This window comes from Serinus canaria, chromosome 1, assembly GCF_022539315.1.
Source record: "Serinus canaria isolate serCan28SL12 chromosome 1, serCan2020, whole genome shotgun sequence".
Lineage (NCBI taxonomy): Eukaryota > Metazoa > Chordata > Aves > Passeriformes > Fringillidae > Serinus > Serinus canaria.
The window spans coordinates 38541197-38567448 of NC_066313.1; the positions used below are offsets into that span (position 1 = coordinate 38541197).

At 35.6% G+C, this 26252-nt stretch overlaps 1 protein-coding gene across 1 annotated transcript in view; it reads left to right on the forward strand.

The window, feature by feature from the left end:
* The first annotated feature begins 652 nt into the window (after positions 1 to 652).
* Positions 653 to 26252, forward strand: part of CNTN5 (contactin 5) — a 315435-nt gene continuing 289835 nt past the window's right edge. Inside the window, exon 1 of the mRNA XM_030234928.2 lies at positions 653 to 783. Within this exon, the coding sequence (XP_030090788.1) occupies positions 729 to 783 (55 nt within the window). The 5' untranslated portion in view covers positions 653 to 728. The remainder of the gene's footprint in view (positions 784 to 26252) is intronic.

Genomic DNA, 26252 nt, shown 5'->3' on the forward strand with positions numbered 1-26252 from the left:
CTGTACAGACCTTTGGGATATCAGCCACTCCTCCCAATTCTGTATCAGCACCAAACTTCCTGAGGGCTACTTTCAGCCAGGTCACTGATTAGTAAGTTGAAGATGGCTGGACCCAGGACCGATCTCTGGGGAGCACTGTGAGCTACAGGCTCTAACTAAACTCTGCACCACTGGTCACAACGTTCTGATCTCTGCCCTCCAGACAAGTCTCCATCCACCTCACTGTCCATCCATCTAACCCACACTTCCACTTCCAAGCTTTTTAAAACACTTTATATCAGAAACCAAGATACTTTCAGGAAAATAAGAACACATGTCAGGCCATGTGCTTTCAATATATTTGATGTGAAAGATATGTCTATCTTCTAATCTTGGTTTTTTGGAAATTCAAAGTTTCAAAGCACATGTAGTTTTAAGGTGATATCCATGTAATATATACACATATTTGCAGAGAACTGCCACAGACATTTGAGCTATTAACACTGTTAACTACTGGAGCAAGATCCCTCTGAGTCTGAGTCAGAGGGATCGAGAGTCCTTTGGAACTAGACTTTTAATTGCATTAGGAGAAGCTTTGTCTCTTTAATTGTTTGTCATCTTATTGAGAGATATTTTTAATTTTCCTAACAGAGATCTGTCTTTCTCCCAATAGGCTAAGCTTTAATTAAGAAACGTCAACGTTGCTAACAACTGCACAAAGAAGGACGGAAAGACCTTTGTGACCAAGGATGTGGTTGTCATGGAAACTCTTGCTGTTTCTGTCACTCACTGGCTGTCTTTCAGGTAAATCAAAACAAAAAAACAAGAAAACTTTGCTTATCATTTTTAAGTCTCTTAACTGTAAACAGAAATAGGAAGATGTAAAACCATGCTGGAGATCATCATTATGAAAACTATTTGCCTGAGTGTGATGACCCACCCTTAAGGGAAGGAAGCCCATAAGATTCAAAAATGCTCATTGGTCGGAAAAAATGACAGAAGTGAGAGGGTCTGCAAAGAAGCATAGAGTATTTTGGGTAAATTATGCAATTGGCATGCAAATTGGTATGTTAGTCCCTGACCTGCTTTGTAGGCATGTGGCAGTGGGGTCCAGATAAAAGTGCTGTGTAAAAGGAAAAGAGAGACTAGGCACATGGTAGTGGGTCTTGGATAAAGGGGCAGGAGGAAAATAAAGGGAAAAGAGAGATTAGGCATATGGCAGTGGGTCTTGGATCGAGGGGCAGGAGGGAAGGGAAAACAGAAATTAAAGAGGTTCATCAAAAAGGGAGAGACTAATTAAAGAAAGGAAAAGAGAAAAAAGGGAGGACAAGAAAGAGGAAAAATAAAAGTAAAAATGGTACACCGCCCCTCACTTCAGCATCAGTCCAGATGATGGGGATGCCCATCCAGGTCTCAGTGCCAACTCAGGTGATAAGCAGCAATCCAGCAGCATCAGTGTGGCTGATGAGTCCAGGGTTCAAGGGTCACTACCTGGACTTGGGGGTGGGTACCTTTTTGTGGTAAGTCTTCTTTACTCTGAAGACAAGTTTCTCACTTTCTCTGCTAGTTACTTATTGTGCACCATTCTTTTAGGCCTTTCTAGAAATGGATCTGAGAACTTTCAAAGTTTTGGTGGTCCCAATCTCACCTTATAGTCCATGTCCTCTTTCTGCCATTCACTCCTGCACTTAGCTGTACTGCATTGTGGTTCTTTCTCACAGACAAGTTCTGCCCTGTCTCCACCTGGCCTCTCTTATTCAGTCAAAACCTGAGTCAGAGGCTGCTAGTACAAATAGTCCTTGGTTATTCCCAAAGATTCATGTCTGTTATTACTAAAAGTTCTTGTTTGGCTTCACAGCCATATTGGTGTTAGCAGCTTATGTTCTGGAAATTAAGAGCTCAAAAAAATCTCACTTTGGACCACTCTGAAGGGTCATTAGGTCATCAGCTTCAGTACTCACTCAGCCCCTCAAAACTGAGAACTCGAAAAGGTATCACTTTAGATCACTTTTTATAAGATCACAACAGAGTGGGTTTTAGTAATATTTTATCCTGGATGAAATTCAAGTTGGTAGCTTTCTTTGAAAGTTCAGCAACAGAAATATTATTTCATTTGAGTTTTTCAGGCAAAAAAAGTAAGTTTCTAAAGGCTGCTCTTCAAAAAAACACTGGTGTTCTTTTACTTCTGGGGAATAGACAGTGTTTCTGACATGCTGGAGAGATGCTTGGTCCAGGCACAGTTTTCTAGGCCAAAGCCTAATGAGCATTTCTCAGACCACAGTGCAGCCTAAGGGTGGGTGGGAATGCAACTAAAGTCACCTTCTCTGGGCCTCTACACTGAGCACTGAAATTAAAGATTTAAATTAAGATATTGACAAATGCTGTACTTGTGTTAAAACATGGTTATTGCATCTCAACAGTTACAAAGCTATTATTTTCCAAAATTCTTCCAAAATTTGTTGGGTTTGTGTCATCACAAGAAGAAATTTAAAAGTCAGTAAATAAAACACCTCAATTAGTAACAATAAAATTATATTTGACACAGGAATTTCATGATGGAAAGTGCCCATGGATGTCAATGTACATGCTTTGGATGTATAAATGAAAGAGTCTGATCAAATCTGGTTTCCTTCTTGTAGCTTCATTGTGTTGTCTAAGTCCATTGATTTTGGAAAGGGAAATTTCTGTTTTCTTTGTACTGGACTGTCAGCCACATTGAAAACATTAGTTTGTATTGTAAATGTTTGTATTTTGGTGATTCTAATAGTAGTAGTATCTTACAACCAGCACCTATTTATGTAATTTAATGTTTTAGAAATGATATTTATATTTTATTGCTACAAATTGCAAGACATTTGATGCAAAATTCAGAAGGATGTCAGAAATTTAAATACAGGATTTCTTTTTAAGAATTATTTCTTTTATCTTGAAATCTTTGAGTTAAAAGTCAGCATCTGGCAGAAGGTATTTATCTGTGAAACTAATGTACCTGAGCCTGCAGTTGTTTTCACATAGCTATTATCTCCTTACTCTCAACTGCTCTTAGAGAAAATACCTGTAGAGTTTGCTCCAGATAGATTTGTCTAATTCTGTATAACACATCAATGTGCTTCAAAATTTGTGAGACACATGTCATATGGTGACAATTCTGTATCCCAAAATTGGATATACAGGAACAAGCTTCAGCTGTTTGCCACTGGCATAGCTTAGGCACGTAAATTCAAACAACATCTTGCAGAGACTTAAAAGCATTAGCAGTGACTAATTCTAATATAGAATTAGAGCATGGTAACTACTTGGGAAATTAAACTGAAAGTAAATATTTACAGAAGAATTTTATGTAAATCACATTATACCCTGGAACCTCTTGCCAGTCATTCAGCACCATATTTAAAATTGACTATTTCTCTCATCTGTTATTTGTTACTTATATCTGATGGTTTCTAAAGCATTCTTTTTTTTAAAATTTCATTCTGATTTGTGATTTTTTAGGTTTTTTAAATGTTTATTCCATAATAATGCATGAGATTTAACTCCTGTAAGAAATATTTTTTAACTGCAGTGCTTGTTTTCACATGTTGTTGACTATAATGTGATAACATACATTTTTCACACAGACAAAGATAACATTTTAATCACTTCATGTTCAGTAATAATTATTCGTTGTTTAATTTAATGCTGTAAGAGCTGAAATTAACAAAATATAAGAAAATTGGATTTGAAGTAATTTTAATAAGATCATCTGTATAACTAGCAATTTACTGTCTCCATCACTAGAATATTTGATTACATCATCCTGCATTTGGAGATGTTTTTTATATTGCAGCACTCATTAAAACATGTTTACAACTGCAAAGAGTTCATTCCTACAGCTGATGCAATTAAGGTAGCCTAGTAAGTCTGATGCCTGAATGGACTGTTAACAACAGAGCAATAGATATTGATGGTGCTCCAAAATGATAGTTCATTCAATTTCTGTTCTTCTAGGCCAGGTTAAAATTCAGCACTTATCCATTTAATCATCATATCATGGGATCACTCCTAGCAGCAGGCAGTGTTTGGGAGACTACTACACTGCTGTATTGATTTTGCAGTGGTGAGGGAAAGAATCCAAGAGAAGGGATGACCTCTCTAGTTTGTGTTGATCAAATTTTTATGTCATTTTTATCTTAAAACTGACTCTGTTATTTTGGGTTGTGCTTAAATGTGAATGTATGGAGGTGTGCTTAAGCTATATGGAAAATAATATTTGAATGGAGAAAAATGTATTCTCTTCTGAAGATAAGAATGAGGACTAAATTATGTTTCTCACTCTGGTTTAAGGCAAAGGTAGTCAGGGAGTAAAACTCACAGTTATACATTTAAGTTGTCAAAAAATTTCACTTATATGAAATATTGATAATTAACAGATAAAAAAAAAATCTCAAGATTGATATGTTCTTTCTTATCTGTAGTACTGCCCTTCCAGCCAAACTGGAATTGAAGAAGAATTGACCTGTTGTTTTTGACCTAGGGACGGCCTCACTACTGAACTGAGAGTTGGAAAAAAAATGTTCATTTTTGGAGGGTTTTGGGGAATTTTTTTTTCTTTTCTGTTTCTTCCTCCTATGAAGATTTCCTGTAGAGAAAGACAGCATGCTACAAAAGAATAATTTACTATGGGGGAAACTGTAAATATGAAATTTAGAATAATTTTTTAAATCTGATTTGGCTCAAGTTATACACAAAGTACAAGGATGCTCAGTTTAAATCTAATCTAAATTCATCAGAATTAGTCTGGGTGTGTACTCCCAGGGTCCTGTTGTCCTGGTTCCCCATAATCACTTTTATGTGTGTAATAAAGGCTATTTAATTTTGGTTCACACTAGGAACAGAGTGTGTGAGAAAGCAGAGAACCTTTATTTTGTCTAGGCTTGTTAAAGTTTTCATTTCTTTCAGAGAAGCTGGAAATTTATATTATCAGAAAGTTTTTCTTTAAAACAGAACCCTCAGACCTTTTCATGAGATAAATAGGTATGTCTCTTCTTGTTTCAGAAAGGGAAGTATTTTTGTAACAGAAAAAAAATGACATCAGATTATCATCTCATGATTTATAGAAAAATTAAGATAGTGGGTTTTATTTGCAGATGTAAGACACTTGAAAAAGCTAGCTTGAGAATAGGACTCCTGTCATTCCTTTTAATAATTATTTCTGCCTGTTACAAGATGTTTCAAGTTTAACTATATGCTAAAGGTTGCACAATAGAGGGAAAAGTATTTATAGTGTTCTAATTCTATTTTAATCTAACACATATTCTGTGTGCCTTTTTGTTCCCCTGCCCATTTATCTACTTCTGTAATATTACCTTCTGCTTGTTAATCGGGTCAAAGTGAGACTCATTTTCTCTTTAAGACTGTATAATTCATGGCATCAATAAAATTATGGGTATAATGAAAGTAGCAAGACTTCACAAGATAGAAGCAATACCTCTGAGATCCTGCAGTCACTGTTCGAAGCATCGAGTGGGTAAACATTTGTCCTTAAAACTCATCTCTGTGCACCATTCATTCCTTTCCACATAAAACATTCTTACTGCTAACCAATGACTGCCTCAATATGGGGTTTTTTTCTGTATCCCTCATTATGGTGTTTAAAGTTAGAACCAGCACGACTTTTTCTGAGCAGCTGTTTGCTAGAATATAATATGCTTAGAGACTTACAAAAATGCTCTTAAGTAAAAGAGCACAAACAAACACAAGTATTCTGTATAGTTTTGACCTGCAGCTGGCATGGATCTGAGGTGCTTCCTGCCTTTTATCGTGCCTATCCCTCTCCATCTGGCTGCTTGGAGGCTTTTAGGAATTGTCTCTATCATTTGCACTTATCAGCTTCCAGAACACATCACAAACCTGCTCAATATGTATCTTTCAGAACTACAGCAGCCATGGCCAGAATTAAAATTCATAGCCTAAGGTTCACAAATTCATTAACCAAAGCATATAAATATGTATACCACTCTGAGTTCCAGGACTATTTCTCATTTTTAGTCTTACATTTTTTAGACAATGTCCTTCCCAATTCAGTGGACAGCATGTGAAAGGCTGCTTCTCTGTCATATGAGTGATGAACACATGCAGGACCAGTGTTTATCACTGATAAATCTATACAGTTACCCACAGTACCCTGCCCCCAGCTCCTGGCCCTGCACTGATGGCAGTATAGGAAATACCATGCAACTTTGTCACCTTCTATAGCTAAACATAAGTCCTGGAGACAGAGCTCTAGATAACTATTAGTACCTGGGGACTTTCCTGTTCACAGGATTCTGAGCAAAAATGGAAGATAACACACTTAAACCTTCTACTGCTCATCCTGGAGTACTGCATTTGCAAAGGGTGCAAGGCAAGAAAACAGGCACAGCCCTGAAAACTAAGGCAGATTGCTGTTCACATCCTCTCTCCTGGATCCAGTGCTTAGCTGAATCAGGGAGCGAAGCACTTATCTGCTAAATATTGCAATTTCCTTAAGTTTGATTCAAAAGAAGAATGGAAAGGTAAAAAATATTTACTGCACCCAGAATCCTGATGTTGTTTAATGTTGAGTAATCAGGAGTGTTAAGGATGAAAAAAAATTGCAGGCATGAAATATGACACTGAGTATTGATTTGAGAAAATATTTTTAGGGTAAATACTTCTGCTTGTATACATGTCTGGGTTGTTCTTTATTTTTTCAACTATTCTATCTTCAGTTTATAGAGCCAGTTTCCTACTTCTGGCCAACAAGATGTTGAAAATTTTTCCTATGACTTTTCCCAGATATTCCATGCCATACTTTTCCAAATACTGCAGTGTGTGACCCGTCACCAGAAGTCTGCATGCCCAGGAATCTCTTATACTTTCATTCATACTGCAGGGAATTCAGCTGTTATACTACACATTGCAAGAGTGATAAAGTTTTTGTAGGAATCTCTGCAATTGGTTTGCTGGCAAAATAATTCGTTCTATGAAGTAATTATCATTTTCTTTAAGTGTGCTTCTAGATGACCACTTCTCATGATCAGAAGTAATAAAAAGAGGTATACTTATTCCTAACAAGCAACTGAGTCTGTTTTCTCTTACTTCCAGTGCCAGACACGTACAAGGAGTAGTTAGCTCATAATAGAGAATAATTTAGAGTTTCCAAGCAGCAGTAACAATATCACAAATACATAATAAGTTATTAACTTCATTTCAAAAAGTCATTAGTGGTTAGCACAACGTTTTCTAAGCACTGACCTGGCCTTTTCTAATGAGAGTGCAATAAAAAGGCAGTGAAACCTTGGAAATTATGACAAATTCAGCTTTGAAATGAGATACTAGTTTTTCAGTAATGAGGTTAAACCAATATTGGAAGAGGTCTACTAGGAGGCTGGCAGATATGACAGTGCTTCAAGTTGGAAAGCAAAATTAAATAACTTTAAAAATTAAATGTTTTATCAAGTTTCTAATAGAAATTCTGTGGTGGATGCAAGTGAATATCTGAGTTTGTGTGTATGTGTGTGTGTACCTGTACTCAAAGAGAGTAAGACTGGGTAGCCTTCAAGATTATTTTGAGTTGCATTAATCCCTGTTTCCACTCCATACATGCTCTACATTCCCCCTGGGCATTCATTGAGAGCAAGCTCTCTATTCCTCTCCTTCATAGAGCCACTCAGAACTTTCTCAATATGCTATCCAATTATCAGGTTAGATGTGTTCAGGAATTTTTGTTGCTTTACTGTCCTACAACCATATGAGCAAGACTGAATACAAAACCAAATTGTTGGTTCATTTTCAGCCTTATTCCAAGAAATAGCACCTGGTGCTTTTAGCCCTAAGGAATACCAAGCTCAAACCTTCTGACAGAATCTAATCTACAGGTTTCCCCCCAGCTATAAAGAAAAATCTTAAGAAAGAAATCTCTAAGAAAAATGTTAATTGCTGATAATTTTTGCAGTAAATAACTGAGAAAAATACCATACTCTATGTCAAGATGTTAGGGGGAAAAAACACAACAGTAACCAAACACCTGCAAGGGTGTTTTCTGTATTTATTTATCACTGCTCAATTCCAGCATTAGGTAGCAAACATAATTTTGCGAAAGTTCTCTGTGTCCTTGAGACTTGCAGAGTTTACTTTTCTTTGGTTAAAAGTTGCTGTCAGGACTCTTCAAGTGATATGTTGCCCAGTGTGTATGGTGGTCCCTTCTGGTTTTACCTAGCATGGTCAATTGTACTTAATGACAACACAAGAGTGTACTGACAAATCACAGCCCACACTTTTGGGGTAAATACTCTTTCAAATGCAATAGATTTTTATAGCAAATAGCATCAGAGAAACTAATTGCTACCATGGGTTGAATAAATTTAGAGAATAAAGATGGAATGTGTATAAAACACCATCAGAAATGATCCAGGAAGATAAGCTCATTGCTGTGTTTGAATAAAAAGTCATGTATTTTTTAAGGCTGTAAACATTCAGCAATGATATGATTTTCTTCCCACAGCTAAAGTCCACAGCTACTCTTTATGATAATTATCTGTGTTAGAAGGCAACTCATTAGATAATCTGCCTCCTTGCAAGTATTCTCCCTTGCTCCCTAGATGAAAGTGCTCCCTTTTTCTCTCAGGGTTTCCCCTTGGAGTAATGGCAGAAGATTAAACTCAGAGCAATTTTAGCCAATAAGAAGTTATTACTCGTTGCCTGTATCATACCTGAAGTCTTCATATTTAAAAAAAATCCACTTATGTGGTTTTGTTCCTATTATTTATTTCTTTATCAGTTGATTGCATAAAAATTTTTCTTATCACTTGAAAACACTTTATGGAGTCATCCCAAAAAAGTAATCATTACTATAAATTACTAAATTAGGTAAGAGTAAAATCTGCCAATTTCTCTATATGGGAGGCAGGCTGGCTGATGTGCAGAGGTCACATATCTCATGATGAATAAACACTTCATAGCTGTGTGAGCTGATGAATGTAGGGAGCTATGGGGGAACTTCTTGCTGTTCCAGACCTGATGCACTAGTCTACTCTATAGTGCCTTTGTTTAAACTGCTACTAGCAGTTCAGTGACAGCAAAATCTTTACTGTACTGTAACTAAATCTCTTCCCCAAACTGAATGAAAATAGTGTGAAAAATAAATCTCAGCCCTGTCAGAAAATGGGTTATATGCATATACTCCTCCATGATAAGACAGTGGGAAGCAGTTTATCAAGCTCCATGCAGCACTGAGACAGGTAACTGCTTTGCTCAGTGGACTGCTCTGATAGGGAGGCTTTTCCCTATTAAGTGCAGTAGTGTGAAAATGTTATAATAGTGAAGAACATATTCTGCAATTTTGGCTTTTATTCAACATAGCTAGATGTACTATGTACTGAGACCATTTCAGCTGTGGGTTTAGTTTACTTCTTTGGATTTATCTACCTTAATGTTGGGTATTCAAGTAGAAAGGCTTTTTCTAGTATTCCATTAAATACTCCATCAGAGCTGGTTTTGATTGAAAGTTTTCTGTGGTTGTTTGTTGGAGGAGTGAGGAGGTTGTGTAGTTTTTTTATGTTTTAATCTTAGCATCCCTACAGCTAATTCAGTGAGCTCAGTGGTTAAACTGTTCCTGTACCATTGATGTCCACTGGGGTGTGACCCTGTGCTGAGTGCAAAATGGCCTGAGTTTGCCCTTAATATGGTGTGCAACTGTGAAAAGGGAGTGTCACAGCCATGGCACTGTACAAAGTGTCAATTTAGCTCAGCGTAAAGCTGTAGGTGGTTTGCTATGGCTCACCACACCGCCATTAAAGGGATCATCTCTTCTCAGCACAGAACTGCAAGTGATAGGATTTTAACTCCCTATAACACTGTGAATGATAGTGCTCTCATTTTGTCCAGGAAGAAATGTGAAGACAGGCATTCTGACTAAGTCTGTGATTTCAGCGTGTTAGGTAAAAAAAGAATGTAATTGCATCATCTGCAAGGGGATGTGGCATCATTGAAATTTACTATTGATTTTAAAGGGATTAAAAAAAGAACAATGGATCACATAGTCAGCCATTTTAGAAGAAAAAGATGAGCATGTTCATAAATATTTCCTGACAGTGTAACTTAGCAGTTCTGAATCCCTTTCTAGAGACTCTGCCTTTCTCTAAGCCCTGTGGAAGCTACTCTTAAATGAGTTGCTTGGTCTAGATGAATCTCCAACTGTTTTCAACTTGTCATTAAAGCCCTACCCTGTTCAAAAAGTAAAAAATGAGAAACCTCTCAAAAATTCTTTTAGAATGCAAAACACACAAATAAACATAGAATGAAAATATGCTGAAATTGTAGAATACAGATATTAATGCCTTCTGTCTCATAGATAATTTTTCGCTAAGATACTGTAAAGTCACGTTTGTGATGATATATTCTAAAAGTACATATGTCAGAGATGAGCAGAGGTGAGGAGTGAAATGATTACATCTGCAGGAAAATAAATGCACTCTGATTTGGTGACCTTACCCACCAGGAGTAACATGAAACATTACAATTCTGTAGAGTTTACACTTGTACCTATCATTTATTCGTAACTCAAAGTAGAATATTTTTCTCTTTGTAAGATATTTTTCCTTTGCTTAACTCATATTGTTTGATGACTGTTTCAGATAGAATTTTTAAAAGAATAGAATTTGTGTTTTCCATTTGCTGGGCAGTTCTTAAAAACTTTGTTACAGTGTTTGATGTGTCACTTTAATGAATTTAACATTCATATCTATGGAAAAAGATCATAATAATGTCCAAATTGGGCAACTCAAACAGGAATGGACACAGTGAAACGAAAAAGAAACCATTGAAGATCTATTTTTACATTAATTTCACCACTGATTTGACTCATTGGGTGAAATGGGAGCTAGTGATGGACTTAGTCACTTTAACACGATTTAGTTTCTATAACTCCTGATATAGATTGTTTACAATTGTATTACCTTATTTAATAGGAAACAGTGCAAGGCAAACAAAAATTTAAAAGTTGACCAGTATGCATTTCTAGACTTCTACTGTGCTCTTCAGTTTGATGTTTGCATCATAATTTTTTAGGATTTAAGAACTTTTAAACTGCATCTTTAAGGATGTCAAAAGAAATATCAGAAACTGGGTTTAGCAAGAGATCCTATGTGTGCTCCTTTGCATTTCAGAATTTCCCATTAGATTAGATTTAGCAATGAAGAAAAATAAGTTTGTTAAAAACTGAGAGAAAAGAAATGTCTCTAAAACTGTCTCGGTCCTCTCCATTCTGTTAGGACACTCTTAAACAATGTCTATAATTTAAACTCTGTATAGTTAAGGCTGTAAGTTTGCCTGTCTCCCAGCATGCACAGAACAATGGTGCACTGTAGTGCAATCTGACAGTATAGAAGACATGCCAAACTATTATAAGAAAAATTGGGTAGATCTAAAGCAAAAAATTGGCCTTTTGATTCTTGGATATATGAAAAAAAAGTCATTCAAATAAATACCATTTCCAAGTAACCTGCCAGGTATTTTTCACTTTTATGTTTCTTTTGGTCAGTTGTCCTTACTCTTGTTGGTAAGGTTTTAAAATACCTGTGATACGAATTTTATGACAAGCAAAATACTATTAAAATATTAAATCTATTATTTTTTTATGTAACCCTTAGAAAACTATGGTTTAAAATATTTCTAATTCTTAGCAACACCTAAAAAGGAGAAATTATTGAGTTTCCACTTTGGTAAGGTATATTTTGTCATAAATTATCGAGTTCTGTAATGAACTTTTCCTAATTAACCTAATTTGTATATTACTCATGTCAGTGAAAAAGTTCATTTTAAAATATTAATTAATCTTCCAAATAGAGCAAAAGCACATTCCTTTCTAGAAAGGCTTCCAGTTTACAACCTGAGTCTTCCTGGAACATTTTTATCATATCTGTTCTCATGAACACTTAAATTTTTTCTTTCCCTTATACTTACACATTTCCATCAGTTTTCTTTCTACAAAAGCTGATATGGGGAAGTCTTATATTATTTCATTCCACTGTGAAAACAGTTCTGAATAATATTCTGAAAACCTCAAAATTCCTAAAATATTTTAGGTATCAAATAGATAAGGATATTATATTCTTTACATGTATAAAGAATATAAAGATTTCAGTGATTTATCAGACTGGCTCATGAGAGAAGATTCTTAATAAAGATAGATTTAATCACAGTGGTTTTGGTATTTTTTTGATGCTTAAGAAATGAGAAATTGTAAAATAAAAATATTAGCTCTAGTCGCAGCATGGTTTAATGAAGATTTTTTGGCATGAAATAAAAGTAAAGGATTAAAAATAGATCTATGTCCTGGTTCCAAATCCACAAAGAATATTAATGTATCTGCGAGAAATTAATCAAAACTCTTTTCCAAGGCTCTGATCACAATATCCTCATAATTAATTTCAAAGTAAATTTGTCTAGCATTTGCTTAATTTGTCTAGGAGCAACAGATTCAAAAAAAATTAGCAATTGGTGAATTCATTTCAGGTTGGGAGCCTTGAAACTTGCCTTTGCTCTGGTTTCAAAGGCAAATCTGCAGCACATTATCTTGTCTACTAAAGTTACTGCAACATTGTAGAAGGATTGGCATCTCTTTAAGTCTGTGTGCTGGGAACTTCTTGGACATAATTTTAGAAGTTCTTTTAGTTGAACCCAGAGAATGTGTTTTATTCCTTGCAGAAATATTTTTATTAGTGTGGAAGTTGTTCTGTTCTTAATTTCAGTGAGACATGATTATAGCTGGCAGTGCTACCAAGAGTTTTCCTCTTTCCTAAATTTAAATTGCAAATAGATAAATACCTAAATTTGCTTTTAAGCTTTTATTATGAGTTCCAAGAACCACACACTCAGAGATGAATAATCCTAAAGGCCATATGTTACCTAAGTAAACAACACCCTATGTTCTTGATGTAATAATACAGCAATATTATAAGTCTGATTTTGCATTGCATCATATTTTTTTACCTGAAGGAAAAGATTTCTATTAATTAGTTCACAATTATTCCATCTTATTTATAATCTCAGTGTATTAAATATTGATGGAATTAATACATTACCAGTTTCATCTTAATGGTGTCAAACAGGCCAAAATGCAAATAGAGACTATATTAATGGCATTAATTGATTTATGTACATATGTATTTTAATAATTTTTGTGCTTGACCTACACAATTCCTTGATATTTTAGTTCATAAAGAAAATTTAGGGACCCCTGGCTATATTAGTTGTTTGATAAAAATGTCTCTATCATGCAATTTTTAGGATTTGCAAAGAGAGCTATTTCTGTATGTCCCTCACATACTGCACCACATTCTTCTAAAAGCAAGTCAATATTCCATTAATTCTTGCTTCAAACTGAAAAAGGAAATTTCAGGGACTGTGTTGAAGTATTAAGTACTAAGACTCAGAAAATGAGGCATTCTGCTGCTTAGACTGCTTAGAGATGTTTATATAACCTTTTTCAAGATATCTCCATGTGCTTCTTAGGAAACATTAAAATGTCACAGATTAATAAATGTCAGAAAGGGTTTTATTTGGACTTCTAAAACAAGTTAGAGAATTTTGACCAGTAGCTCTTTCAAGTGACACACTAATCAAATAATCTGAGATAAGGCAATAACTGCCCTGGTCTCTGTATTCCCTCAACCAGGCCCAAAAAACATTTCTGTAATTGAGAAGTAGATCCATCCAGGGATATTTTCCTCTGAGATGATGTAGAGACAAGAGTATTTTTGTAGCAGCATGTATGGCACCTAGCTTTGATCTTCAGTTTGCAGGAATATGAATTTCAGGTAATCCTCTTGCCTTCAAATAAGAAAGAAAAGGGGAAAAAAGAAAAAATAAAGAGAAAAACAATTGTTAAATGGATGCTGGTCCTTTAGTAGAGTCTTCATTATACCTTAAATGAGCTGATTAACTTCATAAAAATGACTCACTGTCTTTTTATTGATGATAAAGTGAATTTAGTCTCATCTGGTGTGTGTAATTTAGTTTCATTTTTTTGGGCAAGATTAAATCAAATCCATCCAGCTTATACAAATGCACTAGTGTGGATTTCTATTAGATAGATTTGTGCCAAATCACAGTTCAAATCCAATTTCTACTGTCTTTTCCTGAGGTTTTTAACATTCTGATTAAATTTACTCTCCTGCTGCCCTACCCTGCCACCCCCTCTGCTGCCCCAATTGGTAAGGGAGATTGACCAAGTAAATCTTACAACCCCAAGGATAAGAAATTTTTTCTTATTAATTTTGTTGGATCACACATTCCAAATGGTTAAAATAAAATTTACAATACCCCGCTGTCTACCAGTAAACCAGCTTTCCTTAATGAAACTAAAACCATACAGTATGACTGCAGAGTAAATCCTTTGGTACTTGCCTGAAATCAGAATGGATAGAAGTTTAAAAACCTAAATGCATCATGTGCAAGTGTAGAGTTTTCAGAACGATAAGGAAAGACATAGAATAGTATATTCTCATTTAATCAGCCAACTACAGAATTCTGATTATCTCATCTGTGGCAATAAAGATGAGATATACATATAGACATACAGATTTCATTTCTAAAATAAATTCTGGATTGCCAAACTGTACCTCTACTATGTTTAACTGTAGACAACAAAACAAACCAATCACTCTTCCAAACAGAAGCCCTAAGCAGAAATTATTTTGACATACATAGGATAGGTTTGTGCTTGTTCTTGAATTAAGATGAAGAGCTGCTAAAATACATGTTGCTTTGTAAATCTAGTAGATATTTACTTGCTTTATGTATCATCCTTCTATTAAAGAGTTTTGGAATTAAGTGGACATAATTTTTCTTCCTATACTAGATATGTAATTCAGGCACATTAAATTAGGAGTCTGTCCTCCAGGTATCATCAACAAAGACAAGAATAACTCTCCTGAGAGATTATTTTAGGATACAGGCTGAAAACCTTATTAATCATTCTCACTAGTATCATTACAATGTGGTGTAGTTATCACACTGTATGCTTCTTCACTTATCTCTCTTTTTTCTACATAAAATCAGACATATCAGACATATAGAAACAATTACCCCAAATCAGCCAATTTTTAGGTATGAAATACAAAATTTCTCATGTAATGAGAGTACTAACGCTCTGAGAGAAGTTTTCTTAGTTTTCCCACCTATTTCAATATAAGAGTGACATAATACTTAAATTAGTACAAATTTTGATATCTACATAACAATGAATATTTAGTGCACTAATAGTTTTATTTTATTTTACTGTCGAGGTTAGATAAATAGTGTTCTTGGCTGTCACTTCTTTTCTAGATGAAACAATGGAAGTATTTCTTGTACCTAATTTGAAATTAATAAGAAAAAAGGCATCAGAAAAGAATTAATTCAGCATGTTTCTGTCAAACAAAATTTAGATAATGGTTAAAGAAACTAGAATCTCTATTAACATGTTGAAAAGACTTACGCTAAAGAATATTTGTCTATTTTTCCACTTGGTAATTTTTTATAGACATTGTATTCACCTTCCCTTATTCAAGAATAATGATGGCATTTACAGTGTTTTGTGAGATAAAGAAATAACATCATCTCAGAGTTCTGTGTCCGGTTTCACAAGACAAGGCCAGTTTGGATAGATCAAGGATGGAAGTGACTATTCTTTGATAAGGCAGCAAATCAAATTATCTTACCAGTGTGTTACAACAGACACTACCACTCCCACTGTTATTTCACAGTTACTGGGAGTATTTAGGGAAAACAGAGTATGGGATTCTGGTAGATGTATAGTTTCCAACTGATGTTTCACCTTGTTTCCCAATTTTATTACTTCATGTCATTCAGCTAATTTTTGCATTCCTTTTCACATCATCTGTGTAAGTGTGAATTCTCAAAGTGAGCAGCACAACTGTGTGACAACAGAATAAGCAAAATATGTTAAATGGTTATATTTATAGCAATGGAGTCATTCAAACAGGATTTAGGAATTAACTGAAGAGCTTAAAAGAAAAGCATACTCTTCCTTGACCCACATATTATGATAAAATCATGGAATCATAGAACCATAAAACCATGGAATGGTTGGGGTTAGAATGGACCTTAAATGTAATCGCATACCTACTGCCTTGCCATGGGCAGAGCCACCTCCCACTAAACCAGGTTGCTCAGGGCCCCATTCATCCTGGCCTTGAATACTTCCAAGGATGGGACATCCACAACTTCTCTGCCAGCCCTGGTGAGGTGACACTTGGAGTGCTGTGTCCATTTCTGGACTCCACACCACAAGAGAGACATGGACACACTAAAGGCAGTCCAGTGAAGGGCCATGAAGTGAAGTATGTCTCCAATGCAAAAGGCTAAGAGACCCCAGACTGTTCAGCGTGGAGAAGAGAAAACTCAGGCTAATGTGATCAATGTCACAAGAACCAGAAAGGAGCGTGCAAAGAGGATGGAGCCAAACTCTTTTATTTACTGGTGCCCACTGGCAGAAGAGACAATTAGAACAAACTGAAACACCAGGAAAGAGTTGTTTACTTTGAGAGTGACTGTGCACAAGTTGTGCAGAGAGGTTGTGGAGTCTCTCCTTTTATCTGCTCAACAACTTCCTGAACATTATCCTGTGCAACCAGTTCTATGTGTCTTTTCTGTATTATGGGGCTTGAACCAGAGGATGTCTGGAAGTCCTCTCCAATCTTAGTTGATCTGTGAATTAGTTAATCAGTAGTGAAACAGGTTGCAACAGTCAAGGCTTAAAAAAAATCAATGTAGGTACCAGGGAGTTTGCAAAGAAGCAGGATTTTTTTTTTGGTCAGAATTGTATTCCTTAACATTAGCATGCGTGCCATAGACTTGTGCTACAGTTTGTTCTTCCTTGTGAGTCAGGTCCTCTGCTCCTGGAGAAGTCAGCAGATCTTGGGCATTAAGTTTGCTAGTTAGAAAGGCACCAAGCAAAAGGCAAAAACATTTCTTCATTTTGTGGGTTGACCTTTACAGCGTGGTAAATTAAGTTAGCAACATTTTACCATTTCCTTCTCTCCCGTTTGCTTCTTTTCTGTCTTCTTTTTCAAACGTTTTATTATCATCTCATTACTACACAAAACATGTTCTGAAAACTGCTGTATTAACATTACATCAGTCTACCTGTTTGACTTGTTGCCTTTAATGCTTGTAAAATACCTTGTACTGACATTCAAATAGAATAGCAAAAAGCGTAGTAATTCTACAGACTAGGGCTTCGTAGTTATGAATGTTCTAATATATGCAGTGGTTATTTTTCCCTGGCTTGCTTTGGGGTCTCTAGGTGCTTAGCTTGAGAAAGCAAAAAGGAATCATGTATGAATTTAGAAGTACTATTATGCAGAGCACAGTAACTGAGGTTTGCAACAGTTTGGTGTTTTAAAAAAAAAAAAAATCTTTGGAGATTTGTTGGCACTAAACACAACAGCAAAAATATCACTAGCAACATGTTCTTTACATTCCCAGTGGAACTCTGAGGAACTCTGGTTGCTTTCCTTCCTCATTTACATTTATTTTCTACTTGTTCAACAGAGCTCAAAAGATAGAAAAAAATTCAATTTACACATGGATCTCCATTGTTCCTGGCTATTCCTGTAAAGAAGGCAGGATGGTTTGAACTTTTCTTTTAAGCAAAAGGAAAATGAAGAGAAATAAATTCTGTATACATAGATGGAAAACATTAATCACTGAATACAAATATTTAAAATTCAACCTTTTTTCTGCAATCTTTTTCACAAGAAAAAAATGCAACATCCCTCATTAATTATTTTTGGCTAGAATTTGAATGTGTTTCTGTGCATGCATAATTTTTTCCTCCGTGTTTTACAGAGAGGCAAGAATTTCAAGTAGCACATTAAAATAAGAATTGAGCTGTCTCAATTGTAGTGGAGCAGTTGTACTTTCAGCAAGACAGTTATGGTGAAACAAATAGTGTGACAAATTTATCATGAGCTCCATAGATTTATGTGGATGATTTAGGGTGATGTTGTGTTTCACATCCTGTGTAATGACATGATCACCCATCAAAAAGAGATGAAAGTATGCATATGGTGACATTACAGTGTCACTATTTTGGTAGGTGTTATACAGTGTCATAATCCATGACACAGTAATTTCTTGCTGACAAAGAAATACAGATGGTTTGGCCTCTAATTAATCCATTATTCCTAGTCAAAAGGACAGCTTGAATTTTTAATTCAACCCCTCTACTTAATAATTCCTGGTTGTCCTTTAAAAAACCCACAACAGGAGGTTTAAAAGCTTTCTTTGACAGTGCTTGAACCAAAAAAGAAGATTTTAGTTTGTACTGTCCTTGGTAGTTTTATAAGGTAATTCTAAAATTACCATTCATCATAGTGCAAATATTTTCTTGGGGACCTAGATAAATAAACAATAGGTTTGTTTTGAGTTCCACTTCTGGTATGTTTGTTTTCCTCTTAGAGTACATGAAAAACCATAAATCAATATAACTGTTATATCAGTGGTATATTGATTCACAATAGAGATCCAAAATTTTCCCATGTTTTAACACAGTAACATAAGACCATGTGAATTTTCAGACTCTGGCATTTTCTAAATCTATTGCCAAAGAAATTTTACCAGGTTAAGCAGACACATTTGTTTAAATCTCTGTATAAATCCTTTGAATATAATCAGCTAAGACACAGAAGGTTTTATTAGAAAATGCTACTCAATTTTAAATGGCAACGACTGAAAAAAGTCTTTATTTTCTCCTTGACCTTCTAGAGTTTCTTAGAAAAAGAGAAAGAGAGGGATTTGGGGTCAAACTTCAGATCTGTTCTAACCATGCTTTTTATCTCTGTATTTCATCCTTTCCAAAGAACAGTTTTGCAGAAGTTCCCCTCACTAGGTGATTACCATGGGTCACTGCTAAACACATTGCACAGAGCTGTGATTTCTTAGAGAACTGACAGCATAAAGAAGAGTGGTTTTTAAAGTATGAACCTTATGTGCTGTGCATTTTTCTGGGGCTTGATTATTTGAGTATTGACATTGTTAAACCAACTAACACTACCAAGAGTGACAAAGATGCTAAGTTATTTTTCCATTAAGTTTGGGGTTTTTTCTTATTATAGCATATGTTCTTTTCTGGTTGCTTGGTTTCTTTTAAATTTTTTTAAAAGCTTGACAGTGAAAATGCAGACAGAAAAAAATAGTAAAATCATAGAAAATTGAGGTTGGAAGGGACCTCAGGAGATCAATTAATCCAGCCATCAGCTCAAAGCAGTGGTAATTATATCAAGATACCCAGTCCAGATTATGCCCAATAGAGTCCTGAGGAATGCCAATAATAGGAATCCCACAGTCTCCCTGGGAAACATATTACAGTATTCAACTACCCTTATGTTTGTTTTTTTCCTTTGTATCCAACAAAAGTTCCTTCTGTTTAAGCTTGTTTATTACCTCTACTCCTATCAAGTTATAAGGTTAATGTAATGTTTGTTAATTATTGGCTTTATTTATATTTTACATTAAGGTGCTTGTGGGTGTAAAGGCTTGTAATATGAGTGTAATGGTTAATGAAAAATTGAAAAAAAATTGAAAACAAACATTGGCTGGAATGGGTAGAGTGATTATATTGAGGTTTCACTTTGATGTGGGTGAACCTGGTAAATCTGATTCTACTGTGTTTATTTGATTTTTAGGAATAACTCAAAATCCTTTTTTGCATTTGCAGTGTAGGGTAAATATCACTTTGAAAATCTGTTACTGTTCTCCCCTAATACATTTTACCTTATTTTATAATGTCATGATTTTCATTGATTTGAGGGTTTTTATTCCCTGAAAATATAGCTTACCTCCAATAAAAATAAGTGGAGTTGTGGGGACAAAATTAGAATTGGTTTTTGCTTTTGCTTTTGCAGTCGGGAGAGAGACTTATTTGACTAAGCTGGAGCAGCACAGGTCTTGAATAATGAAAAACAGAGGTGGTTTTAATGAAAATCATCATAGTGCCTTGGGAATCTAAATCACTCTTTCTCAGGAGTTGTAGTTCAGCAGAACAAAAACGTTTCTCTATGGGACTACTGTATTTAAAATTTAATTGAATAAAGGGTAAATGTTCGTTATTTGTTAGAGAGTAGCTTATAGAATACTTAATGATGATATATAATTTTATCTTTTATTACCTAATTGTTCAATTTAAGAGGTTATTTCCATATACATGACCTATTAATGTACTCTCTTTTTTTAGATTATTACAATGTTGGTTTTTCTAGTTGAATTTATTGCTTGAACCATTAAGATGTATAAGTCCCCATGATACAGAGCCAAATTAGATGATGATGACACAGAGTTCTTTTTCTTTGGTGCTTGCTGTTGCTTAATATTTAATATTTAATGCCGTTGTGCTGGACCTGGTACTTGAGTCATTTCCTGTGTTACTCTACATTTCCTTTTCTACAGGAGTACCCTTGAGATCTTGTAATTTGCAGGCAATGGGGAGTTTCTATCAAGATTTTGACCAGTCTTTAATTATTCACCATGTCAAAGATCCTCTAATGTTTTTATTGGCCCCTCATGAGCCATTTACTATAAAGCAATTTGCTTTTTTGGAGATAAATTAGCTTTACTTTTGCTTGTTGTAATACACAGCAAAAGAGCTGTAAATGGGCTTTTTTTTTCCCCAGGTCATCAGAGAGCCTATTAAATTCTACTGCCCTCATTTTTCACATTCTCAAAAGATCTATTTTTGGCCTTGTTAACAACAACAACCATCCCAACATTTTAATACTGCAGTTGCCTTTTCCTAAAGCCAATAGATTAAAGAGGATGTGAGCTATTGTAATTTGTTACTTTGTTTATCAGTCCTAAGGAGAGCCAGGTGGCAACTGGACAGTGCTGACTGTCGGCTGCACATGGCCAACATGTACTTTATGTCCCCAGCTTGGTCCTATCACATGGGACATGTGTTGTGCCACAAAGAAGGGCTTTTGTCTCAGCTAAATCCACAGGTGTGGGAGGAAAACCAGCTAGGAAAGCCTTGGACCCTTGTCATGGGTCTTGTCTTGACCTGCCCAACGCAGTTCTTTGCTAAAATGATCTGGAGAGCTGCCTCATCACACAAATGGCCATCTAATGGGGTAAAACTCCAAATTTTCATCTCTCCTTGAAATCTGTAATACAAATCCTGTGACCTTTATGAAGATTTTGATATGAAGGATTGGGTTTGGTTGTTGTGGATTAAGGCTTAGTAAGTAAAGCTGCTCTCTAGAGAGTTCTCTTCTTCCCCAAGAATTTATGTAGTTAGCACATTTCTAAAGTCCATCAAGTGGCTGAAATAAGGGAAGGTGGATCTGGAGGGCAGGAGCAGACTTAAGAGCAAAAGAAAGCTGGTTCCAGAAAGTTTGTTTAAATAGTTTTCTCTGCATTCACAAATAAAAAAATAGTGTTTCTGTCAGTTTGGCTTTTTAAGCTTAACTGCTTAAAAATCAGCTGGAGATTTACAAAACAAGGCTAGGGGACTCCATAGGATTGTGCCTCTTCACCTCATTTAAAATCAATAAGGCATTTCATGTATAAATGAATGGGGCTGGTAGATAGCTTACTTCTTCAGTCATTTCCAATATACATCTGTTTCCGTGTCACCCTTTGAGGTATGTGTGTCTCTATTTATGCATACAAACCAACTCTTCCTTGGAATGACATGTATTATGTAAAACAAACTACTTGGAGGCAAGGAGCTTTGTCTGTGATTCACAGCTATTAATTTCTAACTCTGCTATGCATGCCACTCTGCATTTTATGGAATAACTTGGATACTGTCTTGATATTAGAGTAAATTTACATTTTTAGAGGGCATTTCATGTTGGAGCACTCCGAGCATGCGGAGAGACTCGGCAGGCAGGTATGAACAGTACTTAGAGGAAACAATTCACTGCTGGAATTTAGCAGCTCTTCATGTACACTTGGAATTTCAGTATCTAAATATTTCTAATGCTCCTATCTTTGGATTATGGTATCCTCCACAAACATTATGAATCTATATTATAAGAAGGGTAGAATTCTACCTCCTTATTCTAGCTTTAGCTCATTGAAGAAGATGGTTAAACCTTACTGTTTCAAAATCTGTTTTCTGACCAAAAAAAAAAAAATCTAAAAAAGAAGGGTTTGGAATTAAACCCTACTTGATAAAATTTATCCTGTCATCCAGTCATCAATTCCCATGGACTTTAATTGATAGCCATCTAGATATTAAAATTGGCCAAAATCCTGGGGTACACTTGTAAAAACCAATATGGACAAATAGCAATTGCAACAGTAAAGCATGGGCTATCACTTCTTGGAAGAACTTCTGGAGGGATTTAGCCAGAATTCAAATATCCAAGGGCGATTTTATTTGTTTCAGGAAACTAGTTATATTTTCAATATTTGCATGAAATGTGACAATTCTCTCCTTAGACCCAGTCCTGAATGTGATAGAGAGTGGAATTGCATTTAATTTAAACTATTGGTAACATAAATTTATATATGCTTATATACTTAAAGTCTCTATGTTTATCTTTGTCTCTTTAACAACTAAGAATTTTCAGGAGTTTCTCCAATTTTCAAGGTGATATATGTAAAATTCTGCAAAATATAACACTGCAACTAGTCCTAGTCACTCCAATGCCCAGTTGCCTCTTTAAAATCTATTTATATAATCAGTATTTTAATTCTCATCCATGTCATGATTATTGTGGCTTTTCATCTCAAAAATCAAGAATTATTGTCTAGTACAAAGACACCAGAGGAATGTATGATTTTCAAACTGAATTTTTCACCATAATTTTCCTTTTTTTTTTTTTTTCCACCTAATTGCAACAGATGTACATTCTTCTGTATTGGTTATCTGTCTAGATCTGTAGATCCTTTCTTTTAGCTGTAAAACCCTCATTTCTCTTGCATTCATTCTAAACACTAAACTATTATTAAAATGCTGTTTGGAAGACATTGGCAGATGATCAGAATGCCTAGAAAAAAACAGGGGAAAATAGGCTAATATCATCTAGAAAATAATGGGAAGCAGTTTGAGCTGCCATGCTTGAGCTGTATATTGCAATGTTAGAAGTGGGTATTCAAGGGAAAGGTACAGAAGTACTTTACAGTCTAGCACTGGCAGACTACAAAAAGAAAAGATTGAGAAGTAAACTCTTAAGTATCCTAGAGATCCACAGTCTTGTTCCACTGTGAGAGGTATAACATAAACATGTAATTTTTTTATTTTTTTTCCCTGTGATTTTGGGTATTCACAGAAGCACAGAATATTCTGAGGTGGTAGGGAACCACAAGGATCATCAGGCTCTAACTCCTGGCCTTGCACAGGACAGCCCGAAGAATCATACCATTAGCTCCTTAAAAATTTCAGGGAGAGATTTGTACCTATGGAAACTGCAGTTTCACACTAAGGTTCTGAGTAGTGAGAAACAAAAAAAAAAAAAAAAAAAAATCCCAGACTTTGCAGAGCTTAAAATTTGTGCAAGAAAGTAGACAATAAGGTACTAATTCTAAGGAAAACACACATTTTTTCCTCACCTGGGATTTTGGATGCATAACAGCTATGATAAGGGCATGATTACGCCTGATGAAGGTGATTTTTAGAGGGTGTTTATAATTAGAGATTCTTCCCGTGTTTTGTCCTATCCAATTTGTTCATTTTGATGGAAGAATCAATACTGCTAGCCAAAATAACTGGGAAAATTAGTAGCAACTAATGTAACACAATATGCATGCCCTCCTTGTTATAACTGGCATTTAGGCACGGCCTTGGCAGAGTGGCAGCACATATGCAGAGGCTGGAGAATCTGCAAACTGACAGCTGGTTCGATTTTGATCATTCTGTAATTTCAAACACATTCTTTGTAGCAGTGAAAACAGACGAGGAGGCAGGGAAGCTTTACAAAAGACAGTGTCCCTGATAAGGATAAGTATTTCATTGCTAATTGAAGGAATGTGTCCATTATTTCTGCAAATGCCAGTTTTGTTGTTCCTCCCAAGCTGTTACTTGCAGGCTAGAAAATTTCACCTAACTGTGTTCACTTGTACTGAGGGTTTAGAGGCATAAAACCTACAGACAAAAATGTGTCTCAAATGAAAGCCAGAACACCCAAAACAATCTCTTCGTGAGTGTGGGTATTTTGCTTTATTTTTGAGAAAAAAAAAATTTTACTAAAGAATAAGTAAAGAAATATCCTTAAAAATATTTAAAAATCAAATTAAAAATTATTTTTTCTTCTTTCTACTTGCTCCTAATTTCAAAAAATGAATAATTGTTGTGGTGATGGTGAAACAGGGAGGCATTTGTCTGTGCTGGGAACCTAGGCATGGGAGAACACAAACAAAAAAACCTACCTAATCCATTAATCATCCGACTGCACAAAATGAGAGGAAGGTCTGTGAAGATCTTGCCATGTTATTCTTGTAATATAAATTAGTTTTTCTGGAGTCATATATTTCAGTACCTATTAATTCATGTGACCAGTGCCAGTATGTGCTTTGTTCCTAGCCTATCTAACCAGTGAATGATTTTGTATTTTCCAGTGGCCAGTGTAAAAGAACTGAATGACTTATATTAAGTACCACTTTTACTGTGTTTCCAAAAGTTTGTTTTGGTTTGGGATTTTTTTTTGTTTGTGTGTTTGTTTTTTTTTTGGTTATAAAGCTGTATCAAAGAACAGACAATTTATGGTTTCGCAATCAGAATTATCCTGGCATTTGGAGAGATGGTATGAGACAGCAAACAAGAGAGAGGGGACACAAAGATTTAAGATTTATTCTTGTAATTCTTGGCCTGTTCTCGAATGAAAAAGAAGAAAAGAAGACACCAATACAATAAATGGAAATAGATGGCATATTTCCATAGTGTATTTCTCTATAAAAATTCATGTCTGATATCTCTACAAAGGCTATAAATCAACAGCATGAATTAGAAAAGCCCTGGAAGCTGCAATCAAGTTTAGTTAGAAAATTCATTGGAGTCAAAAGCAAATTCTTGGTAGGTAACTTCCCTCTAAGCTGCATTTCTAGACATTAATTGGGAATTAAATGGTATATGTAATTCTTCTAGAATGGATTGGTTTAATTCCATCATAAAAGTAATAACAGGTACATAGAATCATAAAATAATAAAATAGTTTGGGTTGAAAGGTATCTTAAAGATCATCTAGTTCCAGCACCCCTGCCATATGCAGGGACAATTTCCTCCAGACCAGGCTGCAAAAAGCCCCATCCAATCTGGCCTTGAACATTTCCAGGGATGAGCACCCACAGCTTCTCTGGGCAAGCTGTTCCAGTGCCTCACTGCCCTCACAGTAAAGGATTTCTTCCCACTACATTCTCTAAATCTATAGTCTTGTAGTTTAAAGCCATTTCCCTTTGTTCTATTACTACATGCTCTTGTAAAAAGTCCTACTCCAGATTTCTTGTTGCCTCCTTTAGGTATTGGAAGGTGTTATAAGGTCTCCCTAGAACTTTTTCTATTCTAGGCTGAACAATTCTCTCAGCTGTCTTCACAGAAGAGGTGCTCCAGCCCTCTGATCATATTTGTGGCCCTCCTTTGGATGTACTCCAACAGTGCCATGTTGTTCTTATCTTACAGCTCCAAAGCTGAATGCAACACACCAGGTGGGGTCTCAAAAGGGCAGACCAGAGGGGCAGAATCCCCTCCCTTGCCCTGCTGCCTTACACTGCTTTGGATGAAGCCCAGGACAGAGCTGTCTTTTGGGGCTGCAAATGCACATAGCTGGGTTGTGTTGAGCTTCTTGTCCAACACCCCCAAGCCCTTCTTGGCAGGGCTGCTCTCTATCCAGTCTCCATCCAGCCTGCATTTCTGATTGTGATTTTCCCATCCCATATGCCAGACCGTGCACCTGACCCTGTTCATCTTCAAGTGATTTGCATTGGATCTCAAGCCTATCAAGATCCCTTCCTGCCAGCATACCAGTGAATGTGGTTCTGCTGTGGAGAAGATTTTGGAAAGGAAATATATTTTATTTTTGTAATTTTTATATGAATAAATATAAATACTTCTTGATGTCACTTGTCATTAAGAGGTCACTTAATGACAGCTAGTTAATGGTATTATCTATTTATCTTTGTTATGTAATGTTAAAACTAGTACTGTTGTTTTTATCCTCAATTGGCATTACTTCCATAACCATTTTGGTGATGTAGTCTGCTGTCTACTTTTTACAAAGGATAAAATTCTCCTGTCCATAATGAAGGAAGGAAGGAAAAAGGCGCCCTTGAAA